The sequence below is a fragment of the Trichechus manatus genome, unplaced genomic scaffold (genome assembly GCF_000243295.1).
Source record: "Trichechus manatus latirostris isolate Lorelei unplaced genomic scaffold, TriManLat1.0 scaffold00060, whole genome shotgun sequence".
NCBI classification, from domain to species: Eukaryota; Metazoa; Chordata; class Mammalia; order Sirenia; family Trichechidae; genus Trichechus; species Trichechus manatus.
In genome coordinates this window covers 10,751,099-10,778,269 of record NW_004443996.1, presented here as the reverse complement: position 1 = coordinate 10,778,269, position 27,171 = coordinate 10,751,099, and the positions used below count along the sequence as shown (strand labels likewise).

The 27,171-nt window shown below is 37.6% G+C and overlaps 1 protein-coding gene across 1 annotated transcript in view; it reads right to left on the bottom strand.

Moving 5' to 3' along the window:
• LOC101345210 (charged multivesicular body protein 1b-2) overlaps positions 1 to 21,062 on the bottom strand; it is an 85,553-nt gene extending 64,491 nt beyond the window's left edge. The window contains exon 1 of the mRNA XM_004378886.2: positions 20,916 to 21,062. Within this exon, the coding sequence (XP_004378943.2) occupies positions 20,916 to 20,931 (16 nt within the window). The 5' untranslated portion in view covers positions 20,932 to 21,062. The remainder of the gene's footprint in view (positions 1 to 20,915) is intronic.
• Between the last annotated feature and the right edge of the window lie 6,109 nt (positions 21,063 to 27,171).

Sequence of the window (27,171 nt, the reverse complement as noted above, 5' to 3'; positions counted from 1 at the left end):
TTCCCCTTGAGAACAGGAACCAGACAAGGATGCCCTCTACCACCACTATTATTCAACACTGTGCTGGAGGTCCTAACCAGAGCAATTAGGCTAAAATAAGAAATAAAGAACAACATACAAATTGGTAGGGAAGAATTCAAAGTATCTCTGTTTGTAGATGATATGATCTTATACACAGAAAACTCCAAAAAATCCACAAGAAAACTACTGGATCTAATAGATTTAAGCAAAGTTTCAGAATAAAAGATAAACATACAAAAATCAGTTAGATTACTTTACACCGACAAAGAGAACCTCGAAGAGGAAATCAGCAAATCAATACAATTTACAATAGCCACCAAGAAGATAAAACACTTAGGAATAAACCTAACTAGATATATAAAAGACCCATACAGTGAAAAGTACAAGACACTACTCCAAGAAAGCAAGAGAGACCTGCATAAGTGGAAAAACATACCTTGCTCATGTAGAGGTAGACTCAACATTGTGAAAATGTCAGTTCTACCCAAAGCTATCGACAGATACAATGCAATCCTGAATGAAATTCCAACAGCATTTTTTATGAGATGGAGAAACAAATCACCAACTTCATCTGGAAAGGGAAGAGGCCCCAAATAAGTAAAGAATTACTCAAGAAAAACAACAAAGTCGAAGGCCGCACAATATCTGATTTTAGAACGAATTACACTGCCACGTTAGTCAAAACAGCCTGGTATTGGTACAACAACAGATACATAGACCAATGGAACAGAACTGAGAATCCAGACATAAATTCATCCACCTATGAGCAGCTGATATTGGACAAAGGCCCAAAGTCCGTTAATTTGGGAACAGACAGTCTCTTTAACAACTGGGGCTGGCATAACTGGATATCCATCTGCAAAAAACTGAAACAAGACCCGTACCTCACACCATGCACAAAAACTAACTCAAAATGGATCAAAGACCTAAGTAAAAAATCAAAAATGATAAATATCATAGAAGAAAAAATACGGACAATGCTAGGAGCCATAATACATGGCATAAACACAATATGAATCATAAGTAACAATGCACAAGCACCAGACGAGAGACTAGATAAATGGGAGCTCCTAAAAATCAAACACTTATGCTCATCAACAAACTTCACCAAAAGAGTCAAAAGACATCCTAGAGACTGGGAAAAATTTTTTGGCTATGACAAAGCCGATCAGCGTCTAATCTCTAAAATCTACAAGATACTGCAAAACCTCAACAACAAAAAGACAAATAACCCAATTAAAAAATGGGCAAAGGATATGAACAGGGACTTCACCAAAGAAGATATTCAGGCAGATAACAGACACATGAAGAAATGTTCACGATCATTAGTCATTAGAGAAATGCAGATGAAAACTACAATGAGATATCATCTCACCCCAACAAGGCTAGCATTAATCCAAAAAACACAAAACAATAAAGGCTGGAGACGTTGTGGAGAGGCTGGAACACTTATACACTGTTGGTGGGCATGTAAAATGGTACAACCACCTTGGAAATCGATTTGGTGCTTCCTTAAAAAGCTAGAAATAGAAGTACCATATGATCCAGCTATTCCACTACTTGGAATATATCCTAGAGAAGTAAGAGCTGTCACACGAATAGACATATGTATACCCACGTTCATTGCAGCACTGTTCACAACAGCAAAAAGATGCAAACAACCTAGGTGCCCATCAACGGACAAATGGATAAACAAATTATGGTAAATCCACACAATGGACTACTATGAAACGATAAAGAACAACGATGAAGCCGCAAAACATAACATGGAAAAATCTGGAGGGCGTTATACTGAGTGAATTTAGTAGTCATAGGAGGACAAATATTGTACAAGGTCACTATTATAAGAACTCAAGAAAAGGTTTAAACACAGAAGAAAACATTCTTTAATCGTTATGAGGGTGGGGAGGGAGGGTGAGGGTTATTTACTAACTAGATAGTAGATAAGATGTATCTGAGGTGAAGGGAAGGACAGCACACACTACAGGGGAAGTCAGCACAACTGGACTAAACCAAAGCTAAGAAGTTTCCTGAATACAATCAAACACTTTGACTGACAAAGTAGCAGGGACAGGGGTCTGGGGACCATGCTTTCAAGGGACATCTAGGTCAACTGGCATAACAAAGCTTATTAAGAAAATGTTCTGCATCCTACTTTGGTGAGTGGCGTCTGGGGTCTTAAAAGCTTGCAAGCAGCCATCTAAGATGCATCAATTGGTCCCAACCACCTGGAGTAAAGGAGAATGAAGAACACCAAAGACACAAGGAAAGTATTAGCCCAAGAGACAGAAAGGGCCACATAAACCAGACACTTCATCAGCCTGAGACCAGAAGAACTAGATGGTGCCCGGCTACCACCAATGACCACCCTGACAGGGAACACAACAGAGAGTACCTGATGGAACAGGAGAAAGGTGGGGTGCAGAACTCAAATTCTAGTAAGAAGACCAGACTTAATGGTCTGACTGAGACTGGAGGAAGCCTGGAAAGCAGAGCCCCTGGATTTCCTATCAGCCCAGAACGAAAACAATTTCTGAGGCCAACTCTTCAGACAGGGTTTGGACTGCACTGTGGAACATAAATTGATAGTCATGACCAGTGTACCTTTTAGCTCAAGTAGATACAAGAGACTAAACAGGCAGCTTCTGTCCGGAAGTGAGATGGGAATGCAGAGAGGGTTAGGAGCTGGTTGAATGGACATGGGGAATCGGGTGGAAAGGAGGAGTGTGCTGTCACAATATGGGGAGAGCAATTAAGGTCACTTAACAACGTATGTATAAATTTTTGTACAGGAGACTAATCTGAAATGTAAACTTCATTTAAACTAAAACAATAAAATAAATAAATAAAAATTAAAAAAAAAGAAATACCATATAATCTAGCAATCCCACTCCTACGAATATATCCTAGAGAAATAAGAGCCGTCACACGAATAGACATATGCACATCCATACTCACTGCAGCACTGCTCACAACAGCAAAAAGAAACAACCTAGATGCCCATCCACAAATGAATGGATAAACAACTATGGTACATACACACAATGGAGTATTATGCAACGCTAAAGAACAATGATGAATCTGTGAAGCATCTCATAACATGTATCAAAATGGAGATTATTCCAAGTGAAATAAGTCAATCACAAAAGGACAAATATTGTATGAGATCCCTACTGTAAAATCTTATGTAAAAGTTTACATACAAAAAGAAACAATCTTTGTTGGTTACGAGGGATGTGAGCAGTGGGGGAGGGGACTAAATAGATAAGTGGTACTTTGGTGAAGGGTCAGACAGTACACAGTACTGGGGAAGCCAGCACAACTTGTACAAGGAAAGGTCATGGATGCTCCACAGACACATCCAAACTCCCTGTGGGACTCAACTGCTGGGCGGGCAGCTGTGGGGACCATGGTCTTGGGGAACGTCTAGCTCAACTGGCATAACACAGTTTATAAAGACAATGTTCTACATTCTACCTTGGTGAGTAGTTTCTGGGATCTTAAAAGCCTGTGAGCAGCTATCTAAGATACTCTTCTGGTCTCACCCCTTCAGGAGCAAGGGAGAATGAAGAGAACAGGATACAAGGAAAAGATTACTCCAAAGGACTAAAGGAGCACAGCTACCAAGGCCTCCACCAGACTGAGTCCAGTACAGCTAGATGGTTCCTGGCTACCACCAGACTGCTCTGACTGAGATCACAACAGAGGGTCCTGGACAGTGCTGGAGAAGGATGCTGAACAAAATTCTAAGTAACAAAAAAAGACCAGGTTTACTGGCCTGACAGACTGGTGAAACCCCAAGATTATGGCCCCCGGACACCCTTTTAGCTCAGTGGTAAAGTCAGTCCCGAGGTTTACTGTTCAGCCAGAGATTGGACAGCCTCATAAAACAAAATGCGACTAATGAGGCATAGCAGCCCAGGGACAAGGACTAGAATGCAGGAGGGGACAGGAAAGTTCATGATAGGAAACCCAAGTTTGAGAAGGGACAGTGTTGACATGTCATAGGGTTGTTAACCACTGTCATAGGGCAATACGTGTACTGTTTAACGAGGAACTATTTGTTCTGTAAACCTTCATCTAAGGTACCAAAAAAAAAAGAATTATGTATGTGAGATCAAATTGACAACAGCAACTCAAAAGTTTTGATGGGAAGCCTAGGGGGCAGTGAGTTGAAGATAACGGTGATGGAATAATTTGGAATAGGATAGTGAGAATAGCAGCATAACTGGAAGAATGTAATTGATGTCACTGAATTGTACATGTAGGAATTTTTGAAATGGTGTAAACTTGGGTATGTATATTTTCACCAAAAAAAGAGGTCCTTCAAGGTTGAGAAGGGATGGTGTTGACATGTCGTGGGGTTGTTAACCAATGTCATAAAACAATATGTGTACTGTTTAATGAGAAACTATTTGTTCTGTAAACTTCATCTAAAGTACAATTAAAAAAAAAGAAAAAACTAGGTAGTAACTCAAAAACATATATAGAAAAAAATATCTCTTTTAAAAGTAATTTCTTAAGCAAACATAAAGTCCAGTTTTTAGGTATATCTGGTTGGTAATACTAATTATGTCATACATGTTTTATAATGACAAATACATAAAATATAAATATAAATTTATGTTACTGGACACGTGGTGTATAAAGATGTAATTGGTAATAGCAACAACATAAATGCAGGCAACAAGGGAGTGGTAGAGTGGTATAGGTATAGAATTTTTAGATGTTACTTCAGTGAAGTTGGTATCAATTCACACTGGTTGTTATAAATGTAAGATGATAAATGTAATCCTCATGATAACCCCAAAGAAAATAATATCTAAAAAATATATACACAACAGGGAAGGGGAAGGAAATAAAAATTATTTACTGCTAAAAATCAATTAAACACCAACACTGGCACTATTGTAGACAATGAGGGACAAAAATGGTATAAAACACACAAACACAAAATATAAAAATGGCAGAAGTAAGTCATTCCTTTTTTTGGTAATTACCTTAAATGTACATGGATTAAACAGTGCAATCAAATGGAAGAGAGTGGCAGATAGATAAAAAAAAACATGATCCAGCTATAAGTTGTCTACAAGAGACACATCTTAGGCTCAAATACACAAATAAAATGAAAGGATGGAAAAAATACTCCGTGCAAATAGTAACTCCCCCACAAAAAAAGCTGGGGTGGCAATATTAATAACAGACAAAATATTTTTAAGTAAAAATTAGTTATAAGAGACAAAGAAAGACATTATATAATGAAAAAGGTCAATTCATCAAGAAAATACAATTATAAATATATATGCACCTAACATCAGATTCCCAAAATATATGGAGCATACACTGATAAACTGAAGGGAGAAATAGTTCTACATTATAGTTCTACAATGATAGTTGTAGATTTCAAAACGCCACTTATAATGGAAAGAAGAACATCTAGAAAGAAGAACAATAAAAAATAGAGAATTTGAACAATGTTGCAAATCAAGTAGACCTAACAGATATATAAAAACATTCAACTCAACATTAGCCCATGTCATGGACTGAATTGTGTCCTCTAAAAATATCTGTCAACTTGGCTAGTCCACCATTCCCAGTATTGACTGTCCACCATTTTGTCATCTGATGTGATTTTCCTATGTTTTGTAAATCTCATCTCTATGATATTAATGAGATGGGATTAGTGGCAGCTATGTTAATGAGGCAGGACTCAATTTATAACATTAGACTGTGTCTTAAACCAATCTATTTTGAGATAAAAAAGAGACAAGCAGAGAGACACGGGAACCTCATACCACCAAGAAAGTAGCACCAGGAGCAGAGCACATCCTTTGTACCTGAGGTTCCTGTGTGGAGAAGCTCCTAGACCAAGGGAAGATTGATGACAAGGACCTTCCCCTAGAACCGACAAAGACAGAAAGCCTTCCACTGGAGCTGGCGCCCTGAATTCGGACTTCTAACATCCTAGACTGTGAGAGAATAAATTTCTCTTTGTTAAAGCCATCCACTTGTGGTATTTCTGTTATAGCAGCACTAGATAACCAAGACAGCCCAATACACATTCTTCTCCAGTTTACATGGATCATTCTCCAAAACAGACCATATGCTAAGTCACAAAACAAGTCTCAATAAATTTAAAAAGACTGAAATTATAAAAAGTATCTTCTCTGACTACAATGGAATGAAACTAGAAAATAACAGAATTAACACATTTATGTCAAATTAAACAGTGAGTCAAAGAAGACAAACTAGAAATCAGAAATATTTAGAGTTGAATGATAATGAAAGCACAACATACCAAGATTTATGCGACATAGTGAAGGCAATGCTCAGGGGGAAACTTACTGCCTTAAATGGCTACTTTAAAAAAAAAATGAAGAAAAATCTCAAATCAATACTGTAACATTACAACTTAAGGACCTGGAAAAATAAGCACAAATCAAGTCCAAAGCTACTGTAAGGAAGGGAATAACAGATCAGAGTACAAATAAATGGAGAATTAAGAAACAAATGAAACCATAAGTTGGTTTTTGAAAAAAAAATCAATAAAATTGACAAAGCTTTAGCTAGAGTGACAAAGAGAAAAGATGCAAATATTTAAAATCAGAAATGAAAGTGGAGACATTACAATCAACTCTACAGAAATAAAAAGGATCATAAGAGAATACAGTTACATGCCAACAAATTAGATAACTTATATTGTTGTTGTTGTTAGGCGCTGTTGAGTCAGTTCCAAATCATAGTGACCCTATGTACAACAGAATGAAACACTGTCCAGTCCTGTGCCATCCTCACAATCGTTGCTGTTTGAGCCCATTTTTACAACCACTGTGTCAATCCATCTCATCGAGGGTCTTCCTCTTTTTCGCTGACCCTCTACATTACTAAGCACGATGTCCTTCTCCAGGGACTGTTCCCTCCTGATAACATGTCCAAAGTACATGAGATGAAGTCTTGCCATCCTTGCTTCTAAGGAACATTCTGGCTGTATTTCTTCCAAGACATATTTGTTTGTTCTTCTGGCAGTCCATGGTATAGTCAATATTCTTCACCAACACCATAATTCAAATGCATCAGTTCTTCATCTTCCGTATTCACTGTCCATCTTTTGCATGCACATGAGGTGACTGAAAATACCATGGCTTGGGTCAGGTGCACCTTAGTCTTCAAACTGACACTTTTGTTTCAATACTTCAAAGAGGTTTTTTGCCGCAGATCTGCCCAATGCAATACATTATTTGGTTTCTTGACTGCTGCTTCCAACGGCGTTGATTGTGGATCCAAAAAAAACGAAATCCTTAACAACTTCAAGGATAACTTAGAAAAAATGGACAAATTCCTAGAAACATATTGTCATGGATTGAATTATGCCCCCCAAAAAATGTGTGTATCAATTTGGCTGGGCCATGATTCCTGGTATTGTGTGGTTTTCCTATAAGTAAATCCTGCCTCTATGATGTTAATGAGGGAGGATGGGCAGGCGGCAGTTGTGTTAGTAAGGCAGGACTCAGTCTACAAGATTGGATTGTATCCTGAAGCAAGGTCTTGAGATATAAAAGACAGAAGTGAGCAGGGAGACAGGGGGACCTCATACCATCAAGAAAGCAGTGCGAGGAGCAGAGCGCGTCCTTTGGACTAGGGTCCCTGCACAGAGAAGCTCCTAGTCCGGGGGAACACTGAAGAGAAGAAGGCCGACAGAGAAGAAAAGTCTTCCCCTGGAGCTAACGCCCTTAATTTGGACTTTTAGCCTACTTTACTGTAAGGAAATAAACTTCTCTTTATTAAAATCATCCACTTGTGGTATTTCTGTTATAGCAGCACTAGATGACTAAGACACATATACACTCCCAAAACTGACTCAAGATGAAACAGAAGATCTGAACAGACACATAAGAAGTGAAGAAAGTGAATAAGTAATCAAAAACCTCCAAAGAAAGAAGTTTTGGACCAGATGGCTTCACTGGAGAATTCTACCAAACATTTATGGAAGAAGTGACCCCAATCCTTCTTGATCTATTTCAAAAAGTAGAAGAGAATACTTCCTAACTCATTCTACAAGGCTGGCACTACTCTGATAACAAAGCAAGATAAGTCACCATAAGAAAAGAAACTACAGACCAGTGATATCACTTATGAATGTAGATGCAAAGATCCTCAACAAAAACCTGAATCCAACAGCATATTAAAGGATTATACACCATAATCAAGTGGGATTTATTCCCAGGAATACAAGCATAGGTCAACATTACAAAATCAATAAATGTCAGTTCTGACTCATAGCAACCCTATGTACAACAGAACAAAACACTGACCAGTCCTGTGCCATCCTCACAATCGTTGCTATGTTTGAGCGTGCTGTTGCAGCTACTGTGTCAATCACATTAATAGAACAAAGGAAAAAAATTACATGATCATGTCAATCGATGCAAAAAAGGCAACCAAAAAATTCAATACCCTTTCATAATAAAAATACCCTACAAACTAGGAACAGAAGGGAAATTATTCAACATGATAAAGGGCATTCATGAAAAATGCACAACTACCATCATACTCAAGAGAAGACTGAGAGGTTTCCCCTCAAAATCAGGAACAAGACAAGGATGACTACTCTTACCACTACTATTCTATATTGTACTGAAGTTTTAGTCAGAATAAGAGAAAGAAATAAAAGGTATCCAGATCAGGAAGGAAGAAGTAAAACTGTCCCTTTTTGCAGATGACATGATCCTATATACAGAAGACTCCAGAGAATCCACCAAAAAGCTATTTGATCTAATAAATGAATTCAGCAAAGTGGGAGGGTAAAAGATCAACACACAAAAATCAGTTGGGTTTCTACACACCAGCAATGAGCAATCTGAACAGGAAATTTACAATAGCATCTAAAAGAATAAAATCCTAGGAATAAATTTAACCAGGGAGGTGAAAGACTTGTACACTAAAATCTATAAAACATTGCTGAAAGAAATTAAAGAGGACCTAAATGATGGAAGGATATTCCATCTTCATGGATTAGAAGACTTAATATTGTCAAGATGTCAATATTACTATAGCAACTATAGATTCAATGTAATCACCATCAAAATTATAGCAGCCTATCTTTGCAAAAATGGAAAAATCCAATCTTAAATTTCTATGGAATTGCAAGGGGTGCCAAATAGCCAAAGCTATCTTCAAAAAGGAAGAACAAAGTAGGAGGGCTCACACTTCCTGATTCCAAAACATACTATAAAGCTAATGGATCAAAGACCTAAAAGTAAGAATACCATAAAACTCTGAGAAGAAAACATAGGGGTAATGTTTTGGGATTAGTTTTTAACAATGGATTTTTAGGTATGACACCAAAAGCACAAGTAACAGAAGACAATATAGCTAAACTGGACTTCATCAAAACTAAAAAAAAAGAAAAAAAAACTTTTGTGTATCAGAGTTTATCAACAAAGTGAAGAGACAATGTACAGAATGGGAGGGAATATTTGGGAACCATGTATCAGATAAAGGTTTAATATCTAATATGTGTATAGACAGATGGACAGAGTTGTTTTCGGTCTCGTCAAGTCCGTTCCAACTCACAGCAACCCTATGTACAACAGAACGAAACACTGACCAGTCCTGTGCCATCCTCACAATCGTTGCTATGTTTGAGCCTGCTGTTGCAGCTACTGTGTCAGTCTATCTTGTTGAAGGTCTTCCTCTTTTTCAATGACCCTCTACTTTACCAAGCATGATGTCCTTCTTCAGGGACTGGTCCCTCCTGATAACACACACGAAGTACATGAGACGAAGTCTCGTCACCCTTACTTCGAAGCATTCTGGGTGTGCTCCGTACTCAAGTCAGATTTGTTCGTTTATATATACATACATACATATATGTTTATATAATATAGACACTCTTACAACTACAACTTAACAAAAAAAAATTCAATTAAAAAAATGGTCAAAAGACACGAATAGACATTTCACCAAAGAAGATATACAAATGGCCAACAAGCATGTGAAAAGATGCTAAATGTCAACAGTTATTAGGAGATGCAAACCAAAACCACAATGAGATACCACTTTACCCCCGCTAGGATGGCTATGATCAGAAAAATGAAAAACAACAAGTGTTGGAAAAGATGTGGAGAAAATGGAACCCTCATCCAGTGCTGATGGGATTTTAAAATGGAGTAGCTGCTGTGGAGAACACTTGGCAGTTTGCAAAAAAGTTAAACATGGAATTACCACCTGACCCAGCAATTTCACTTGTGAATATATACCCAAAAGAACTGGAAATAGGAACACAGATACTTGTACACCAAGTGTTCATTGCAGCACTATTCACGACAGCCCAAAGGTGGAAAAAAACCTAAATGTCCATCAACAGATCAATGGATAAAAACGCAGTATACACAGATAATAGAATATTACCCACTCATAAAGATAAATTTCTAATACATGCAACAACATGGATGAATCCTGAAAATATGCTGAGTAAAATAATTCAGTCACAAAAAAGACAAATATTATATTATCCCACTTATATGAAATGGAGCCCTGGTGGCGTAGTGGTTAAGAACTCGGCTGATAACCAAAAGGTCGGCAATTCGAATCCACCAGGCAGGTGCTCCTTGGAAACTCTATGGGGCCGGTCTACTCTATCCTATAGGTCGATATGAGTCAGAATCGAGTCGACGGCAACAAGTTTGCTTTTGGTTTTTATATGAAATATTTAGAACAGGCAAGTGTATAAAAACCAAAGTTTATTAGTGATTACTAGGGGTGGGAGGAAGGAGGAAGAGAGAGTTTTAACTTAAAGGACACTAAATTTCTATTAAGGGTGATAGAAAACTTTAGAAACAGATAATGGTGATGTTTGCCTAACATGGTGAATATAATTAATGTCACTGAACTGTACATGCTAAAAATGTTGAAATGGCAAATACTTTGCTATATGTATATTTACCACACAAAAAAATCTATACATGTATCTTAACCACATCAGGAGATTAAAGGAGAAAAAACAAATGATAATTTCAAAATATAAAGGAAAAAAATTAAACAAAACTCAGTATTTGGTGGATTCATCAAAGCAACACTCAGATGGATGGCTCATGACCAAACTCTTAGTCAACTATGAACAAAAGAAAACTTCTTTAACCTGAAAAAAAGGTATATACCAAAAATCTACAGCAAATATTATTCTTAATAGTGGTTAAAATTCATTTCGGGAACAAGTAAATGATTCTGTTATAACTGTTTTTCTTAAACATTATTCTGGACTCATAGCAAGCACAATAAGAAAAGGTATAAAGATTATAGTGGAAATCACTAAGTGATCATTATTTTCAGATAATACAAATGTCTGCATAAAAAATTGAAAGTACACATATTCTCCAACACAGCAATCCCACTCCAAGGTATATATATACTAGATAAATTATATCAATTTACATAGGAAATATGTATAAGAATGTTCATAGCAATACAGTTTGTAATGACAAAACATGTAAACTAAATGTGCATCACTAAAAGAAAGAATAAATTGTGGTATACTTCCATAATTAGGAACTATATAGTATACTTACAGAGTACTGAGCTTTGGTTTACTCCACTTATATGATAATGGAAAAATCACATTAAGGGTAGAGTTGCACAGCCAATTAATTTAATTGTTGTCAATAAGTTGCATACCAGTAAAAAAAGTTGAATTGGCAAAAGTTGTGTGATATATTTAGAACAACCAAAAAACAAAAAAAGGGTAGCTGTTGAGGCTGCTTATGTACAGCCAAACATCTCATATGTTCCTTGGTTTGGAAGTTTAGGGTCATAGTTTCACAGGACATCCCAGTTAACTGTTATAATAACATGTTTAGTGCTTCTGTTCTACCACCTAGTTCTTTGCGTAGTGCCTGGGGTCTTACGAGCTTGCAAGTGGCCATCCAAGGCACAACAGTTCATCTCTACCTGCCTGGAGCAACAGAAGAAGAAGGTGAGTCAGGAATAAGAGGAGGAAATGGAATGTGTGGCTAATTGCCTCCATGAACGACTGCCTCCTGTGCCATGAGACCAGAAGAACTGGATGGTGCCTGGCTACAATTACTGAACAGTTTGATCAAAGATTCTACAGAAAAATCCTGATCACAATGCGGAAAATATAGAATAAAATTTCAAACTTTCATGGAATCCAGAATTTCTGGAGCCATGGAGGCTGATGAACACCTGAGATATTGCCCTGAGATAATCTTTAAACCTTAAACCAAAAATATCCCCTGAAGTCTTCTTAAAACCAAACAATAGTTTAGCTTAAGTAGTAAAGAACGTCTACTTTGAACATTGTGCTCTTTTAAGATCTACCTATAACGGATCAACTTGACAAAAGCAACTTGAAAGATAAGATAGGAAACATAGGGGGCAGTGAATTTATGTAAATGAGGGAGGAACAACTTGGAAAAGGGGGGTAAGAATGGTTGCACAACTCAAATATCACTGAATTGTACATGTAAAAATTGTTGAATTGGTGTATGTTCTGTGTATATTCTCAACAGTAAAAATAAAATAAATTACATTTTAAAAAAAAAACTACATAGACGTGGTGAAATCAGTTCCTTTATGTGGCCTTTTGCCTTGGTTCTTTGGAAAAACAGCTTGACAGATTTTTCCCCTAGCCCTGAAGAGTTACCTTTTCCCTAGTTCTTCGGAGAAGCAACTAGGTGGGGGTTGGGGGAAGCTCTCAGGTTGTTTACTACCAAAGAAAGTTAGTTTTGTCCAGGTTGATCGACATTTCCTGGGCAAGCTATAAACAATTTGATGGTTTGATATTTTTTGTCTTGCCCTGGGCTGCAGTCTACCATATGATTGGTGTATTTTATGCACCTTGCAGGGATTGGTCAGTTTACTAAGCAAATTGAGTGATTTGTGGTCCACTGAGGGGACTGGTCAGTTCGTGGTCCTGCTGGGAGGGCCAGGTCTTGAAACTGACAAAGAGTTTGCCTATATAAGCAGTCAACCCACAGAGGTTTTTAGAGGCAAGAAGAGAGAAGCAGCAGAGACAGAGGAGGCAAGGAACCTACTAAAAGAGCTGTAACTCTGAAGACAGCAAGGAGCCCAGAAGCGGCCCTGCAGCAGAGTCGGTGGTGACGGCAGAAAGCTGTTGCTAGGAAAGCAGCTAAGGGAGCTGAGCAAGCTGCTACACTGGCTATGATTTGGGCTACTTAGCATTGGAGAGGCCAACGGAGGGGAGGCCAAAGGCATAGAGGCCTGCACACTGACAGTGGGTGTGCCCAAACAAGAGTAGGCCTGCACATCTGAGGGGGGTGTGCATGGCCAAGAGACCTGCCTTGAACGTGCACGGTCAAGAGAAGGGCCTGCCTGCTTGCATGGCCGAGAGGAGATGAGAGAACTTTCCTGCACTGAATGGGGGGATGTGTTCACTGCTTCCAGGGATCCTTCCAAACCTTCTGTATGTGTTTCCTGATCTTGATCCCAAGTTGTTCCTGTTATTCCCAACTTGATCCTGATCTCAATTTGTAGTCTGTTACTTCCCAAATAAATCGCATAATTGTGAGCATGGTCTGTGAGTTCTGTGTGGCCACTACAAGGAATTATCAAACCCAGGAGAAGAGTAGACAATGCCATGGGGGGAATAGCTGGTGTCAGAAACGGTGAAGAAATGGGAGAGCAGAGGTATGTCTGACCTCCGCCTCATAGGAACCAGCTTTGTGCTGATCCTGGTTCTTATGCCTAAGGAATCTAGTCAAGTTCTGACACTACTACAACACAGAAGTGAAAATGAAAATGGGATTAGGAATGAACCAAACATGCTGAGTAAAAAAAGAAAGTGGCTATAAGGTACCACACATATAAAATTTGAAAATATGCAAAACACAGCTATATCTTAGGAATACATACATATGTGATAAAATAGAAAGAAATCATGGAATTTATAAACATTAATTTTAATTGTTACCTTTGGTAGGAGAAAAAGGGACATAAGTTGGTAGTGTTTTATTTCTTAAGCCTAGTAGTAGGTAAATGTTTATTCTGTTTTGTACATTTTTAGGGGGTAAGGATTACAATTTGATGAACTGTTAAAAGTTCAATTAAAATAAAAGGTTAGATTAAGAGTTTATGGCCCTTGCTTCATGACAGTATCTTTGAATTTTAAAAAGGAGAGTTGTTTGAAAATTAAAAACAAAAAACATATATTAAATATATACTGTATTTTTACACAAATAATATATATTTATACTGTAAAAACACAGTACTATGATATGGACAATGGACAATACCGTGAGGAAAGTGTAGCAATACTGTAACATGGATAAATTGAACCTGTTTGTGCTTGATATAATTTTAATTTAAAATAGCTCTCCTAGAATCAGTTTTTATACATTGTTCTTAAACTTTATATATACTCTGTAGAAACACTAATTTGAAGTCTACAGTATCAATAGCTACTTACTCTGTATTTCCGTTTATATGTTATTCACTTTTCTGTAGTTCACTATAATTCTTTGTTTACATGTCTGATTCCTCAACTAGACTGTGAACATCGTAAGAATAACGATGAGTCCTAACCACCATTGTATCATAAGCCTTCACAGAAAGTAGGTACTCAATATGTTTAAATAAATGAATAGCAGAAAAGTGTGTTACAGTGGTATATGAAATATTTGGAGGGGGGGACACTGATGCTGGGCAAAAGTACTTGGTTACACATTTATATTTATAAATAAGTTTGTATTAATAAAATGCAGTTTACCTTTGCTATATATTAAGATTCCACATAAAATTTCATTCAGTAAAAAAGGGTTTTTCTGCTAAAAGAGTTAGAACTCACTGTCACAGCAGTTCCCAAAATTTCACTGACTTAGTATAATTTAAAAAAATGGGAACAACATTATCAAAATTTTATTTTGTCAGAATAAGGCAAACAATAATTTCTTAAAAGAAAAAAGTATATCAACATCAAAACTGTAAGAAGAGTCTACAAATATACAATAGTTCTTAAAATTAAATATATTTAGCTTTGCAAAATTACTTTTTACAATGCCCTTTTTTTATTTTTCCCATTGTGGCTCAGATCATGAAACCTCATCAGAGACCAATGTCAATTAAAAGTAGAGTTCCTAAAAAATGTAAAATTCTGGGCCCAACCTCTGGGATTTTTAGTTTGATAGATCTGGCAGAGGTCTCGGGAATTTGTAGTTTTTAAAAGAAGTTTACCAGTTGATTATCATGCACATCTAGGTTTGATAATCACTAAACACTAAATGAAGTATTTCCAAAGGTCCCTGGGTGGTGCAAACAGTTTACACTCAACTACTAGCCTAAAGGTTAGTTCAAACCCACCCAGCAGTACCATGAAAGAAAGGCCTCGCAATCTGCTTTCCTAAAGATTACAGATAGGAAAACCCTATGGAGAATTTCTGCTGTTAACACATGCAGTCTCCATGAGTCAGAATCTACTTGATGGCAACAGATTTGGTTTCATTTGTTTCTTCTACAGGAAAACTGAAATGCTTCTGCTGCTATCTATGATACATACATCTCATAAGAATCAAATACAGACCCACAATCTCTTATCCACAATCCCAAAATCTAAAAACATCTGGAAACTGAAAAGTCACACATAACATTTGTTAACAGAATATGACCTAACTAGAGACATATTTTATGACAAAGTACAACATTCTAATGTCTATCCAGGCCATTAATTATAAATACTGTCATGTAATCATAGTTAAAAACCAAATATGAATATTATTAACTTGGTCAAAAATAAACAAACATACACCAATTCAACAGTTTCTACATGTACAGTTCAGTGACATAAATGACATCCTTTAAGTTGTGCAACCATTCTCACCCCCCTTCTCAGAAATGTTCCTCCCCCATTAACATAAACTCACTGCCCCTAAAGTTCCTAATCTTTCCAGTTGCTGTTGTCAATTTGATCCCATATAGATAGTTCCTGAAAGAACATAATGCTCAAGGGAGACGCTCTTTACTAGTTAAGTTAAACTACTCTTTGGTTTTTAAGACTTCAGGGGATATTTTTGGTTTAAGGTTTAAAGATTATCTCAGGGCAACAGTTTCATGCATTCATGCAGCCTCCATAGCTCTAGAAATTCTGGATTCCATTAGAAGTTGAAATTCTGTTCTGTATTTTCTCCCTTGTCATCACGATTCTTCCATGGAATCTTTGATCAAAATGTTTAGCAGTGGGTACCCAGGCACCATCCAGTTCTTCTGGTCTCATGGCTAAGTAGGCAGTTGTTCATGTAGGCAACTAGCCACACATTCCATTTCCTCCTATTCCTGACTCTCCTTCTTCCTCTATTACTCCAGGTGAATAGAGACCAATTGTTGTGACTTGGATGGCCACTTGCAAGCTTTTAAGACCCCAAGCACTATGCAATGAACTAGGCGGTGGAACAGAAGCACTAAGCACATTGTTAGGCCAATTAACTAGGATGTCCCATGAAATCATGACCCTAAACCTCCACACCAAGGAACCAAATCCCATGAGGTGTTTGGTTGTACATAAGCAGCCTCAGCAGCTTTTTTTTGTCATTGTTGTTAATATGTCTATCATACAACTTTTGCCAACAACAAAATAAATAAAAATTTTAAAAAAAAGATTATGTAGGAAACTTAGGGGGCAGTGGGTTTATGTTAATGCAGGAGGAACAACTCAGAAAAGGAGGAGGAGAATGGTTGCCCAATTCAAAGAATGTTATCAATGACAATGAATTGTACATGCAGAAACTGCTGAATTGGTTATGTTCTGCTGTGTATACTCTCAACAACAACAAAAAATAAATTATAAAAAAGCAAATTATTTCCTTGGGGGAACAAAAATCCATCTACTTTTTGTTGGGAGTCTCCTTTTTTATGATTAAAAAAATAAAAATTTCAAAATTCAAGAAAAAATACATTTGTCAATACTAGCTAAGCCTCAGAGACTCTAATATGTAATCACTTCTGCTTTCAGATTTAAAGTGATTCAGAAGACTTCATGCATAACAGACATTTTTAAGATAGCTAGCAGTCCTTGCCTATAACACAGTTTTAGTCGTCTGGGTTTCAGCAAAAGGAGCCAATGATAATACAGTTTATAACACCCCTTTCTATTGTGTCTACAGTACTTATTATCTACCTTATTGGTTCTTAATCTTCTTCAGGTTAGAATTCCTTAGAGAATATGACAGCTATAAATATTCCTCCCAGGAAAACGCATATACTAACATGTAAAATTTTACGTACAATTTCAAGTTTAGTTAAGTCCATGCATAGGATCAAGAATCACAGTTCTAGCATTCATCTCAGTATGTATTACCTTGTATTGCTATTTATCCCCACCCATGTATGTCCTGGCTCAAGCAGATCAAAAATTGCTCGATGGTAGGGATGCAATTTATAATCCTCTGTATCCATAGCCCAGGTACATTACCTCACCCAGAACAGAGACTTAAATACATATTAATAATTAACTCTTAACACAGGTGTCCACTATGGGACATATTGTGTCCACTATGGGACAAGTAAAGGACTCTGGTGGCACAGTGGTTAAAGTGCTCGGCTGCTAACCGAAAGGTCTGCGGTTAGAACCCACCAGCCTCTCCATGGGAGAAAGATGTGGCAGTCTGCTTCCGTAAACATTTACAGCCTTGGAAACCCTAAGGGACAGTTCTACTCTGTCCTATAGGGTCGCTATGAGTTGGAATCGACTCGATGACAATGATTTGGTTTTCTTTTACGGGCCAAGTGCTGTTCAAGAAAACAAGTACTCAAAGATGAACCCCCTGCTCAAGGAATTCATAGTCTAATAGAAGAGACAGATAAGTAAATATATGATTATAATAGTGAAAAAAACGCCAAAATGAAGGGGAGAACAAATAGAGAAAGGAACACAGAATAGGGATTCATGAAAACTGGTGCTCTCAGATTTCTAGGCTTGGTGGAGGAGGGGAGGAGAGTTAGGAGATTAGGAAAATGACACGGAAAGCTTCCTAGAAGTGGATTATGTTTGAGCTGAGTCCAACAAAAACAAAATGAGTTATGAGTTAACCAAAAAAGAAGTAAAAACAGAGAAGAAAAAAAGGAGCGTCGTCCAGGGAAATATCCCATAATTATTTCTCTACTATTGCTTCGGAGCCCTGGTGGTGCAGTCGTTAAGAGCTATGGCTGATAACCAAAAGGTCGGCAGTTTGAATCTACCAGCTGCTCCTTGGAAACCCTATGGGGCAGTTCTACCCTGTCCTATAGGGTCGCCACGAGTCGGAATCGACTCGGCAGCACCTAACGACAACAACTATTGCTCCATTCCTATAATTAATGAAACCCAACTCCCCAAACACAATGCGCACATACTGAACACACATTACTATTAATTCGATACTTGTAAAAGACCTATACAAATATGTTACAACAAATAAATATGACCTTCCCATTGAGTTCTTTAAAATGAGATTTGGCCTAAAGCACCAATGCAAATTCAGTGTTTACCTGTCCAAAGACAGAAGTCAAAATTACCATGCTAACTGAATCACGTTAGCATATTTAGTCTTCTTATACAATGAGATTTTTGCATTTTATAAAAGTGACGAATGTGTGTCAGTCAAGTTTCAGTTCCAGTTATTTATGAAAAACAGGTCTGACTCCCTGTGTCATTTCCTTCTTCTTATTCCAAGAAAAAGGTCTGGATTCTACGTAAATGAACCAAGAGAGGTAATTACTGCCAGATGGTATGAAACAAGTTAAACCCAGGGCTTCCAACTGGTTCCTTCTGGTCTGAACCCCTGTTGAGAATTTCATTTCCACCCCAGATATACTTAATCAGAATCTACAGTTTAACAATATCCCCAGGTGATTCTCATGTACATTTTTGAGAACTGCTGCTCTACTAGTGGTTCTCACAACTGGTCCCTAACCAGCAGTATTAGCATTGCCTGGGAACTTGTTAGAAATGCAAATTGTGAGCAGGGGTTTGAACCTGAAGGAATGTGTTCAAAGCCCTGGTTAAACCTCCCCATTTCCTTTGTTAGGCTGAAGGCAAGTTAATGGTTCATTTTTGTTATGTATTAGACTACTGATAACAGCACCATTAACTCTGATCATAGTCAAGCATACCTTTCAGTGAAAGACAATTAGTAACTAATTATCTTGTTATTGGAAATCATACAAGGTAGGCTTAAAAACAAAACAAAACCCATTGCCGTCGAATCAATTCCAAGTCATAGCGACCCTACAGGACAGAGTAAAACAGCCCCAAAGGTAGGCTTAGGTAGAACAAAAATAACTTGCATTATTAGAGTAGGGAAGAAAAACAGTTTTATAGCTATTGCCTCAAATCCTTCCAAAAGTTCTGAGACAAGTAATAGCAATTTATACTGTATTGCCAGACTTAACATGTTAATTTTTTTTTTACAATTTAGTAAGCATTTCCATTTCATTTTATCTTCCTGAGAGCATTATAAGGTTGGCATGTCACTTAGTATGTTTTACAGATGAGTAAACTTAGCATGACTTTCCCTAATCAAACGTTTCTTACGAGTTGGAACTAGGATTAAAAACTGATCTTCTGACTCAGTTCAGTGCTCTTTCCTTTATGATGCTGCCTAAAAATTAAAATCATCTTCTGTACAATTACACTTTCATAAGTTACCCTTTAAACTGCACTGATAACGGGCTTTCTAGTCATCCACTCTGTTCATGAAATGAACTCCCTCTGCACCTTTTCAAGGGTTCACATTTTAGACTTGGTTTACCTTGACCCTGGAGGCGCAGTGGTTAAGAGCTTCGCTGCTAACCAAAAGGTCGGCAATTCGAATCCACCAGCTGCTCCTTGGAAACCCTCTGGGGCAGTTCTACTCTGTCCTACAGGGTCACTATGCAACATGTTTGTTTTTGTTTTCTGTTTTTTGGTTTGGTTACCTTGGCCAGTCAGTATGTGTTATAATGTCATCAATTTTCTCAAGATAACTTATATAATTTAATCCTCTCACCAAATGTCTTTCTGTATTTCAGGTTTACAAACTAATGAAGCAAAAAAAAGCTTTAACATGGGCTATCAAACAATCAACATTAGCCACATTTTGTAGTTTTGCCATGTTTCATTCAATAGCAAGATACCAAGCTACTTTTCTACAATGCCAACTCCTGAAAGTAGGTGGAATTACAGCAGCATAGAGATCTTGTGACGGTATTTCAGTTGAGAAAAACAATTTAATCCTTCTCAAATTCAGGGGTTCACACAGCTTGGCTCCAAATCTCGACCTCATTTCTTAAGTGGGAACACAGACATGCAGTAACTGATGAATTTTATAGTTTTAGAGAACCTTATGACTTTCCTCATATGTTAAATCAGATTATTAACAGTTTATTAATAAGCGATCTTAGTTTGGAGAGCTGCGTATGAAGCACTTTATCTCATTACCAGTCACTTCCATGCAAAAAAATAAGTGCAGTTCAATAAACGCTATTTACCCTCATATTACATTCAAAACCCACCCCTCCACTTCAAACAGAGAGGGGCCACTCTTTCCACACCATTTCCCCTCGATTTCAAAAAAGAGGATAAATAAACTAAAAGGACAGGAGACATTAGCCTTCAATAAGGGAGGGATCGCGCTCAAGATTCTTCTCAAACCAGTCCGGCGACTCCTCTGACCCCTCCCAAAGCAGTCCCCATTTGCCCTGATTCTAGAATGGCGGCAGCTATAAGAAAAAAAAAAAAAGAAGAAAAGAAAAAAGATGCCGGAGCCTACCAATCTGCGTCAGTGCCAGTGCCCGCATCCCTCCAGGACTGGACCAAAAAGGTCACCACCAGGCGCCTCTCAGAGCCCCAGTCCCTCCCCCTCCCCCCTCCCCTAGGCCCTAACAGCAGCTTCTCAGAAGGGAAAGGATACTCTCCATATTCGACATGGTCCCACGACTTGTCTGGGGAGGCGAGAACCGAGGGTAGTGGCACCGGTTTGATGAGAGGGCGTTCGGAGTGCCGTTCTCGTCCTGAACTGAGAACCGGCTCAGCGCGTTTGTTTGGAATCCCACTTCCTGTTTCTCCTCCCAGGCCCGCTGATGGGTGGAGCCTTCTGGCGCCTGAGGGGCGGGGCTGGGGCGGTGCCAAAATGGCTGCCGCGAGGATAGGCGGTTAGGGTGGGCTCGAGTCGCTTGGGGGCGTTGGGGGGCTCGAGGGCAAAAGATTACGCCCCTCCCCCGTGCGTCCTTCGCGTGCACCCTAGTCTAACCCGAGCGCCTAACGGTTTTCCTCACCCAGCTAACCTTCTAGTTCTTTCTTTTGTCGTACTCTGAACTCTTCTTAAGCTTCCGCCCCACCTCTTCCCTCAGATTTCACACTATCCTTGGCCCCTCATCTCTTTTCTCAGAGCTTAAATCTTAACGGATGAAGGAGAAAGGTATAGGGCTTTTGAAGTACTTTATTATTATTATTGTATGAAGTAAGGACCTAAGGGGCTAGCAGGGTTGGTAATTTTGAGTTGGGAGGTTCAGTTGAGGTTTTAAAAAGGATCATGATCCTTAAAGTTTTAGGGTAGACCAAAACCCTAAGAGATAAAGTTGCTTCGAAATATATATACCTACTAATTACAGTTTTTTGTTGTTTTTAGGATAGATGGTGTAAGATACGAAAATCAGAAAATCTATAACTATAATGGGAGGGAGGTTAATCAAAATAGTAAATAGTAGTTGGCGTTTTATATGTGCTTTATTAAAATGTCCAAAGGTAATTCACTAGACGCCGCCATCCCTAGACTTAAGCGAAGCAAGGGCATCTTTGGCGTTGGTGTAGCTGCATTTCAATTCAAAACTCTTGGAAATTCTGATGAACAGCTAAGAGGTATTACTCTGGAAAACAATTAACTACCATAATTATTTTATTCTCTTACTGAGGAATTCGAGAAGTTCGGCTTTACATTTTTTTTTTATCTTTAAAATTTCAATATGTGGAGTAAATAATGAGTATGTAATCGGATAAACTTTTTTATCTTTAGGTCGTTTCATATTGAACCAAAAATGGTTACAAAAGCTGTGGCTTTACTCTTTTTGTGTTAATGATGATTGGTAGGTTTCAGACTGTTACCTAATTATATGCCCTTAATGCTTGAATAAGGTTCTGGGGAGGTACAATCTGGAAACTGCTTGCTTCCATAGTTGAAACTGTAAAAAGGTTATTTTTATTTTTTTATCTCACTTTGTACATGTTTGAGATGAAAGACTTACAGAGACAGAAAGGAATTTAACAAAACATAGCAGGTTTCATTGTGATACCCATTGTTTTATCACTTTCCGTGCTAGATAATTGTATTTCAATGAAAACGTTTTTGTTATAAAGGTAAAATTGTTTAAGAAGGCCTCAGAAATAACTCTTTCCTAGATGCTTAATGTTTGTTAATAAGATCTTTAAATAAATCCATATATAAACCTGAGCAGTCCACTAAAGTTTAAGGATTTATAAGTTTTTGAGTTTTTAGAGTTAGGTAACCTGTAAACCTTTTTTTAAAAGTATTTTAAAGTGTTTTGCATATTGTGGAAGTTCTTAAGAGAGGGATCCCTAGGAGGGTATCAATTGCTTAGTATTAAAACCTGAAAATATCTGTTTCAGTTGGGGAGTTCCTTATTGATGTCCATGTTAAGTAAAAAAAAAAAAAAATACATAACCTATACCTTTGACATACTAACCACTTAGAAGATAAAGAAGCCTTTTTTACTTTTATGAGTTGTGAACTAATTATCACTCTAAAAATTGCCCTCATATTTTTTTCTAGGATGTCTGATTTCTGAAAGCTAGGTTTAGAAATATTTTCTTGATCTTAGGCCCAGTAATAGAACAATTTAAAGTATATGTGTATTCAGTTAAACCTGTTGCTGTTGAAAACAAGAACTTGAAATGTGTTAACATCATAAACTTGTGTTATTACAGAGAAAATATGGAAAGGAAATACTTTTAATAGCTTTTATTAAATATTGAATGCCTACAAAATAATGTTTATAAAATATGTGTAAAAAATAAAGAAAAGCAGTATCGCAAGCACTTGTGACGTATAACTCAGTTTAATGAAAAAAAAAGATCATTTCCTCTAAAGTCCCTTGTATACCCCATCTTGGTCACATTCCTTTCCTTTCGTCTTTAGAGACAACTGCTGTCTTAAATTTATGTATTTTTCCCTGTTTTTCTTTATTTACCATAGTATTGCATCCCTAGACAGTATGTTGGTGTTTTTTGTTTTAATGTTTCTGAACTTTGTGTGAATGCAATTATACTGCTTCTCTTCTGTGAATTGGCTTGTAACTCATCATAGTGTTCCTCATCCATGTTATTGCCTATAGCCGTGGTTCACTCATTTTCACTGCTATAGAGAGTATTCCACTGTACAAATACATCATAATTTATTCATCTGTTCTCCTGACAACTGATTTTTGGGTTGTTTCCAGGTTAATGTGGCCTCCAAGAATATATTAGTGTTATATTAACACAAGGAGCCCTGATGGCGCAGTGGTTAAAGTGCTCAGCTGCTAACCGAAAGGTCTGTGGTTTGAACCCACCAGCCACTTCACAGGAGAAACGTGTAAATCTTCCGTAAAGATTTACAGCCTTGAAAACCTTATGGGACAGTTCTACTTAGTCCTATAGGGTTGCTATGAGTCAGAATCGACTCGATGGCATCGGGTTTTTTTTTTTTTTTTTTTTTGTTTTGGCTATATTAACACATACACTTAGGGTCAATAATTTATTTTATTTCCCTAAACACATCAGGATGAAATCTGGACATGCTGATTATATCACAGTAATGATTAACGTTTTTAAAGCCCAATGTAATCATTAAAAATATAATTTGACTCTCTTGCCCCGGGGACAATTATTTATTCATTGTTATATTTATTCATACTTCTTATTGTTTTGATTTATTTTGGCTCTTAGGTTTGTTTCTTCCTCAGATTTAACAATACCTCCTACCCTGTCTCACCTAAATAAGCAGCTACCATTTTCTCCCTTCACCGTTAGAACAGGGCTATAATGATACAGGTAATAGGTGTAGGATCTACCTAATTGTTCTTTTGGGATCTAGTTAACTTTAAATATGAAGCTTTAACAGAAGCAACAGCAATTACATATTGACAATCTCAGATATGGTAAATTTCATTTATGGATACTTAGAAGGATTTGTTTTAAAGGATCTGTAAAGTTTTGACTGGGATAAGTAAGATGCAGAGAATCAATACAGCAGCAATTGGATATGTTAAATTTTGACATGAGCAAAGCTAATGTAAGTTTTAATAACTCCTCCAGGAAATTGAGTTATTTCTAAGTTCTCTAATTGTTTTGCAGTCTAGTGTGTTACAAAGAATAAATCTCACTTTTTTAGTTAAAAAACATTTATAAAAACAGTTGTAGTTGAGAATCTAAATTGCTTAATTTTTAAAATAGAAAATAGAATGGGGAACAGAAGTGTATTTAAATACAAGAGGAACGGGTTTGAGTAGTTGACCTGAGTGACCTGAAAAATTATCCTGTTTATAATTAGGAAGTGAGAAATGAGCACAAGGCGACAAGATGAGAGGCTGAAACTCGGACTCAAGAGAATAGAAAAAACAAGTGAAAAAAAGTAATAGTCTACATATTTACTTTTTCTATAAGGGATAATTGCCAATATTTAATCATTATTTTAATAATAAAAGGTAATATTTGGTGTTATAGAGTTATTAGAAAGAACATTTGTCTAGAAACCTTTGATGTTAACAGAGCACTTGAGACTTTAAAGTCTCCTTTACTGGGAAACCTTTTCAAAACTTGAATAATCAAAGTGATGATATTTTGTTGTCATTAGCTGAGTTCATTGATTCTTAAGGGTGGTATGGTGAGACAGAATAAAGCACTTACCACTATTAGAGATAATTTCCCACTTTGGTGTGATTCCAAATTAGTTTTTGGAGTTGTATGATTCAGAGATTGTTTAATATAGGCATAGGTGCTCATAGAGAAGCACATTTGTAATAAACCTTTTCCTTATCTCTATTATTTTACTGTCCAGGAGCTGTTTGAAGAAAAAGCAAACATAAGAGCCTTTTATCAGAAGGGTGGATGAAGGCAAGGTATTTTTTTTTTTACTTTTAATAGAGCTATTAAAATACTGGAGTCCCTGGGTGGCACAAACAGTTAAGTGCTTGACTACTAGCAGAAAGGAGAAAGGTTGTCAATTGGAGCTCACCCAGAGGTACCTTGGAAGACAGGCCTAGGGATCTTCTTTTGAAAGGTTACAGCCTTGAAAACCCTATGGAGCAGTTCTACTTCACACACGTGAGGTTGTCATGAGTCAAAATCAACTCAACGGCAACTAGCAACAACACCACCATTAACATACTGTAAAGACTACTAGCCTCACAGACTCTGAGCACAACAGAATGAAAACACTGCCCAGTCCTGTGCCATCCCCATAATCTGTTGGGGATTGGCCTGTTGTGATCCGTAGGGTTTTCACTGGCTGATTTTTGGAAGTGTATTTCCAGGCCTTTCTTCCTAGTCTGTCTGGAAGCTCTGCTGAAACCTGTTCAGCATCATAGCAACACTCAAGCTTCCACTGATAGAAGTGGTGGCTGCACATAAGGTTCATTGGCTGGGAATCAAACCTGGGTTTACCTCATGGGAGGCTAGAATTCTACCACTGAACCACAAATATCCACACACAAAGACTACTGCACCTCTGTATCCCATTTTACTGGCCACAGAATGTACACACTTAGTTCTGCTAATAAAAGATACTACTTTTATTTTCATTACTTTCTTAACCACACTTCATCCTAGAGTAGAGTCTCAAGTCAAAGTTCTATGAAAGTCATTCCCACATTTCTTGGTACTTTATCTGGTACTTGGCTAGAGTAGGGTCTAGCATGCTTTGTTTATTTCAGTCCTCTAAGTTTTAGTATACACATTCTCTGATTTTTTAATTTTTTTGATACTAGCTATAGTATGATTCATAATTCTTACCTCTAGATCAGGGTTTCTCAACTGACACTAAACAGTTATTTTGTTGTTGAGGGCTGTCCTGTGCATTGTAGGATGTTTAGCAAGATCTTCGGCTTCTACCCCTTAGATATCAGTAGCAACCCTCCTGTCTTAAGCTGGGTTCTCTAGAGAAACAAAACCAGTAAAGTGTATAAATATCCATATAAAGAGATTTATATCAAGGAAATGGCTCATGTGGTTGTAGAGGCTGGAACGTCCCAAATCCATAGGTCAGGCTGGAGGCTTCTCCTGATTCACGCAGCTGCAGGGGTTGGCGAACCCAAGATCAGCAGATCAGACACCAGGACTCTTGCTCGCAGGCGGCGAAGATCAATGAATTCCAAGATCGGCAGGAAAGACCACAGGTAAGCTGCTAGCTCAAGTTCCAAGAACCAGAGGTCAGATGAACAGGAGCCAGCTGCAGGATCCAGAGCAAGCAGAAGTCCCCAAGCCTTGCCAGAATGTCCACTTATATTTGATGCAGGCCATGGGCCCAAGGAAACTCCCTTTCAACTGAGTGGCTACTCACAGCAGATCCCATCATGGAGGTTATCATATTATATCAAATCTCATCATGGAAGTGATCAATCAACATACGACAGCTAAGCTGCATCATACTGCCAAACCATTGAGAATCATGGCCCAGCCAAGTTGACACACAACCTTAATGATCACACCTCCCCAAGTTGTAACAACCAACAATGTCACCAAACATTGTCAAATGTCCTCTGGAGGACAAAATCATCCTTTAAGAACTACTGCTTTAGATACAGAATTTTCTATCACTGTCTAATTTTAAACAAACAGACAAACAATAAGAACAGCAACAAAATCATCTTTCAACCTACTCTATTTCAGGAATAACCATAGCAAAAGCAAAGCCATAAATAACATCCCTAGCTTTCGAACCACTTTACCAAAGTTGGTAAAATTAGGATCCAGGAAAGGGATTTTGAAGTCACTGTAAAATTTTTTACTTTGGAGGCAGTAGAAAGAGCAGGGCATTTGGAGTCATTTAGAACTGTACTCAATAGTTGATCACCTTAGACAAGTTATTTAACCTCTTTGGGTCAACTTCCTGATTTGCAAAAAAAAGGATAGTAATATCTATTTCATAGGTTTATTGGGAGCATTAAGTAACGTTA